The 6,037-nt window shown below is 43.0% G+C and overlaps 1 protein-coding gene across 1 annotated transcript; it reads left to right on the forward strand.

Moving 5' to 3' along the window:
• Positions 1-509: 509 nt before the first annotated feature.
• On the forward strand, positions 510-5,518 carry LOC147207611 (uncharacterized). Its single transcript, XM_086107079.1, has 8 exons — positions 510-567; positions 2,769-2,936; positions 3,340-3,452; positions 4,187-4,316; positions 4,390-4,610; positions 4,712-4,797; positions 4,880-5,039; positions 5,244-5,518. The coding sequence occupies exons 1-8, from the start codon at positions 510-512 to the stop codon at positions 5,391-5,393; spliced, it is 1,086 nt and encodes a 361-aa protein (XP_085963205.1). The 3' UTR covers positions 5,394-5,518.
• The last annotated feature ends 519 nt before the right edge of the window (positions 5,519-6,037 follow it).

The following is a 6,037-nucleotide window of genomic DNA, read 5'->3' on the forward strand; positions in this document are numbered from 1 at the left end:
TGGAACGCGTTAGACCAGAGGTGTCAAACTCGTTTTTATCACAGGACACTTTGGAGTTACATCTTATCTCGGAGGCACGTTAAAGACTGTGAAACCGAATAAATGTTTAATCATCACATTGCATTATTACTTGTACAGTACACACAAAAAAAAGATGACACTGGTTTTGGAGTCATTCAAGTATTTGTTATTGCTCAAGTGAGTGTAAACGGCGTAAAACAATTATTCCAAAATGTCACCGTTATTTATTACTTATGACAATTTGAGATCTTGGGACGGATTTAAGCAAGGATCATGGAAGGATAATGTCCGCACAATGAAGAGTGGAAATGAAATCAAAACGAGTGTGTTTTCTTTTGCCATTTACGTTGCTTTTGAAATGACAACATGATTCAACAAAGGTTAAGTCGGGACCCTGCGTTTATGATGCGTGCTTTGATGTGCCCTCAAACTCTATGATGCGTGTATGTGGGCCGTTAGTAGGACACTTTTGGAAGTCGGCACTCGCCATGTACCCGCATCTCCTGATGGCCTTCTTGGCCAACGTTTTGCAGTCTCCTGTCATGTGTGAGTACTACATGAATGCCATCCATCCATCCTCCACACCGCTTATCCTGAACAGGGTCATAAAGGGAGGGGCTGGCTTCGGGCGAAATACGGACGACACCTTCAACCAGTTGCCAGTCAATTGCAGGGTACCATATTGGCCCGAATATAAGACGGTGCTTTTTGCATTGAAATAAGACTGAAAAAGTGGGGGCCGTCTTATATCCGGGGTCTAGACATTCACAACGCTAGATGGCGCCAGATATCATTGAAGCGAATGCTGAACTTGACTCCCCAGGCCAAAGCGAACCCCTGTCACGAAGAATAAAAATAAAAATAGTGGTAGCACGAAGAAGAAAAATAAAAAATAGCCGTAAGAAAGAAAAGAGAAGAAAATAATAGAAGAGGTAACAGAAAATGGAGAAACGTAGCGACAATGGGAGAAAAGTGGTTCGAAGATCGTCCAGGTTAACCGGCAGCTGAGAAGTTATTATGTAATTTACATTTCAAAAACCAGAAGCCATTCATTTACAAATGTGATTGCACTTTAGATTTGAATGAGGCAAAATAACATGCTTTTTCTCTCAAATATATTATCATCATTTGTTGCAGATGTACTGTAATTATTTTCTGTATAGAAATTAATTTGGTGTTCAAAAAGTATTTTTCCAAACTAGTCTTGAAAAAGAGGGGGTCGTCTTATAATCAGGGCCGTCTTATATTGGGGCCAATACGGTATATACGAATGAACAACCATTCACACCCACATCGACATCCACACCGCCACTGCGAGGGAACCGATGTTAACGCTGCCCACACACAAGGCAAGCGAGTGTACCACAACACCAGCAGCAATCCTTGTCAGTACACGAATGATTACGTTACTTGGCGTAACAGAAGTCAGCAATAAATTTCATTGTTCACGTTAGCGATTGCAGGGGGTGGCGGTGAGAGTCGATTGCATAAAATAATGGGAGCGCGAAACAGAATCACTATTGTATGAAAATGTGCGGTTTTGGGCCGTCTTATTTGGCCCCCCACACCCAAAATAGCATAGGGCAACCTCGAATTATTATCGTTTTGAGTTACTTAAACATATTGCTTGGTTGTCCGTGATGAAAATGTAGTAAAAAGATTTATTTCTTAAAATTAGAGAAGAGAAACCCGTGTACCGGTACTTGTTCAAATATGACATTTTTCAGTGATTTTGCAGAAGTAAGCGTCCATATTGGCGCTGCTTAATTAAAAATAAAGCACAACGTGTTTTCTTTTCAGATCGATGAGTGCACTCTGGAAAAAAGAGACTACTCATTTTCCTGTTGCACCATTAAAATGTGTTAAACATACACACAATTAGTATATATATTTTTTAATGGGGGGCAGTCACCACATTTTTCATCACATGCAAGCAGCGTAGCCTACATGTAGAAGTAGTAGTTAGGGTTTAGGGTTAGTGTAAGATGGTTAGGGTAAGAGTTTAGGGTTAGTCTTAGGGTTAGAGGGTTTAGGGTTGAGGGCTTGGGTCAGGGGTGAGGGTTAGGAGTTAAAGGTTAGGGGTTCGGGATTAGCGTTAGATGGTTAGGGTTAGAGGGTTGGGGTTCGGATTTAGGTTTGGGGTTAGGGTTTAGGGTTAGAGGATTGGCGTTAGGGTTGGGTTAGTGTTGGGGGTTAGGGTTAGAAGATTAGGGTCAGAGGGTTGGGTTTAGGGATGAGGGTTAGGGTTAGATGTTAGTCTTATTCTTAGAGTTCGAGGGTTAGGGATTAGGGGTTAGGGTTTCGCGTTAGATGGTGAGGGGGCTGGGGTTAAGAGGGTTAGAGTTAGCCGTTCAAGGTTAGGGGTTAGGGTTTAGGATTAGGGTTATAGAGAGTTGGGGTAAGGGTTTAGGGGCTAGGGTCTACCATGGAGGTTAAGACACACCTGACTTGGCCCTCACTGGCTGCAGATGATCACATAACATTGCTTGTCCAATCAGCATTTTAGTTCACTCAGCCGTATGACTGTCGAGTGATTTTATTTTGAATAAATTTTTTAAATACATGCTCAGTATATCGAAAAAAAAAAGAAAAAAAGATAGAACAACCCCGGAAATGGCCGCAGTGACCCTACACCGCTTCTCTCGGGAAAAACTGCTCGTGCCCCCTCCTGCTAGTAATGTTGAACGGTTTGCATAAAAAAAAAACACCTGCCGAGACTCATCTTCAAAATGTGTCCTTTGCCACAGCCAATACGGAGCTCCAGTGCGATGTGAACAACGGGTGGCAGCCATACTGCAGTCATTGCTATTTGATGGCGGGAGATCTGAGTTGGACTGAGGCCGAGAAGTACTGTGTCAATCTCAAAGCTCACTTAGCCAGCGTCCACTCAGAGGCGGAGTTGGATTTCTTGACAAGTAAGCACCAAAACAGCAGCTTGGGGATTCCTGAAACTTCCAGGAATGATCCCACATTGCTTCACAACATTCATCAATCTGGCTTCTGGGGACGGCCAAATGCATCTCGGATAGACCGCTTAATGTTTAGGAGGGTGTATTTTTTTTAAACCGGTAGGTCTATAAATTTATGTAATATGTCAACGGAAAGGTCTTCATTACCGACTTTTAACAGACTAAAATATGAACATTAATGATTCGATGGTTTTTAATCCATTTGAACATAAAACTAGGGCTATTGGGCTGTCTCAAACATAAATTTGGGATAGATTGGGCTATTTTTAAATGTCGCCACTGATGCTAACAAGTTCTTGGCCGCTCCCTCCGTCCTCGTGCTCAAACTGATTGTTGTTCTTTCCCAAAGATCTCCTGGTTCAGTCGGGACGATGCAGCGCATGGTTGGGAGTTAGCATCGAGTGGTGGGATATGTTCTTCTATTGGGATTACGCCTTTCGCAATACTGACAATACCACTGCGGTAAGTCAATCATTATGACGCTTCTCCCCAAAAGTTGTAATTGAGAAGTACACACAAAAAAGGCCGTGAGAAGTGGTCTTGGTAGACATTCTGTGCTTCAAGCACACCTCTTTCAAATGTAACAGTTCAACTATATAAACGGTTTGCAGTAACTGGAATCAAACTTTCTTTCGTCGAGAGACGTGACCAAAAAAAAAAAAAAGTGGTGGGAGGGGGGGCTCAAATGGAGCACTGTTTACGGTCAGAAATATGGTCCCCCATGTAGATGCTCGTTTTATCATCTCATCTCGCCAGAGTAGTGACTACCAACACAATGGCTCAGTTTGGCTGCCATGACTGCCAATCATGATCGCTTCTCTGTTCACGGAGTTCTGCGCAACCAGCAGGCTATTTGTGGGGCCAGGGTGCATTACTACAGTACTACTCAGTAGTTGTAAACTAATAAATGGAACGCATCGCATTTAACGTAAAGTCACGATAGTGGTGTTGCAACTACAAGGAAAATAGGTTACAGTACTCCGTTTACGAAAAAAAAGTTACCTAACGGCTTTATTACCAACACTGATGACCAAGTATTTTTGGTGTAAAAAGCTGTTATTTGATGAGAGCAAACGGGCAGGGTGAAGAAATAAAAGTTTGAATAACCCAAATAAAAAGGTTGTAATATTAAAAGTTATACTATAAGAGAACATTGTGAGGACATGCTAAAGCCACATTCCCCATGTGATGCACAGGACTACTTCCGGTGGAATAAAAGAGAGCCCAACAATGCTTTCCGCAAAGAGGAATGCGTTGAACTGACACGAGATGGACATCTCAATGACTACATTTGCAAAGTCGAACAGCAATTCATCTGTAAAAAAGGTCCGAAAGTCATGCGTACTTTGAATATTTTTGAATGTAGGCGCTCATATGAAATTCTGTTGCACCCTTGCAGCCAAGGACTTTCGTCCCCCTCCGTCTACTTGTCCTCAGTGTAATTGTCCCGCTTGGGTCGCTCCTACTCCATGTCCATCTGTTGCGCCTCCTTCTCTTCCTCCTGCCCACCTGACGACATCAGAACCAGGAAGTGTCATACTCTGGAATGAAAAATCTTATTGGGATCACATGCACGTTGACGTCAAAGGCTCGTGCATGCTTGTTGCATCGCCTCATTGGGTGAGTTTTGGTGTGAAATGGGTTTGCGTCTCAACGGTTTTTACAGCATTTTCATGCCTTTTCGACACAAATTGCATTCAATTCGAAATGTGTGTGCACAGTTTGGATTCACAGTTGACCTTTTGGGCTATCTCAGCGCTGGCCGCAGCATTGCCATCAGAGGACGAGTCAAGCCATCAGCTGAGAGGTACTTGGCCACTACCCCTCACCGAGAATGTTACTGTAACATGTTTGCGGATTTGTCGATATCGCAATGAATTTATCTGCAGATTAATCTTCAAACTGATCACGACCAAAGGCACCGCACTGCACCTGGACTTTCACATCAAAGACCAAAAGATTGTGATGGTCTCCAACCTGAATGGTACCGAAGACAAAGAGGAGACGACGTTAGACTCGTTCCCCATTGAACCCGGACTTGACTTTGAGGTCATATGACTCACTGCGCCATTCAACACATCTCCATTACCACAATAGCTGTTTATTGGTGGCATCAAGTCTAGTGGTCTTTATTTCAATTTTAGTTTGAGATCCAAATGTGCCCTGAAACTGACCAGCAACCAGTGTGCTAAGATATACACTAAAAGTATTTTGAGGGCACGTTGTTCACCCTGATGTTGTCTTCTTGTTCAGATTATCATCCAGTGTGACGTCGACGGCTTCTCCGTGACCGTCAACGGAGTCCAGCAGCTGGATTTCACAAACCGGCTTCGCAACGTGCAAAGCATCAGAATGCTGAAAATGTGGCGTGACATGTTGCTGACGGACGTCATGCTGATGTAACGTCATCGTGGCCAAATTGGAAGTCTCGTCGCTATTAATGACATTTTTTGCTCGATTTCTAAAATGACGGCTCCGTGCCACCAGCCAGTGTTCCCATTTATCACCAATAAAGCGAATGAAAAATATTTGCTTGTGTAATGAATTTATGGGAGCGATAACTTTTCGAACATAAACAGTTCCAAGCAAATGACATGATGGGACGGGGGATAGACGAAGGTATAAATTGTTGTTGATTAGCATATTACACGTAACTGCACTCGAAAGATGACTAGACATGGTCAATAAGCAAAGTTATTTATTGCAAAACCCTTGCACTGTCTGTCTCATCCAATCATGATTCACATTCAAGGTCTCAAAAGACACCTGCAGGGTTGCTCAACTGCTTGGAAAAAAAATTTCAGAATATTAAGTCACTTCATCTCCCAAACTCGCAGTCTCAGCTGAACCCGCTGATGAGCAGGTTCAGAGCTTTTGAAAGGGAAGAATGTGGGGGGAACAGCAGATAAAACAAGTCATTGGTCCTGGATGTGTGGCTGTTTGGCCGGGAAAGTGTCACGCTTTGGACCTGTATTGCCACTGTATTTGGGTCAACAACCCTCCCCTAATCATGCAGATAGTTTTTGTTTCACATGTTACATGAAATT

The sequence above is a fragment of the Hippocampus guttulatus genome, chromosome 3, assembly GCF_054856545.1.
Source record: "Hippocampus guttulatus isolate MCC_2025c chromosome 3, RoL_Hgut_1.0, whole genome shotgun sequence".
Taxonomy (NCBI): domain Eukaryota; kingdom Metazoa; phylum Chordata; class Actinopteri; order Syngnathiformes; family Syngnathidae; genus Hippocampus; species Hippocampus guttulatus.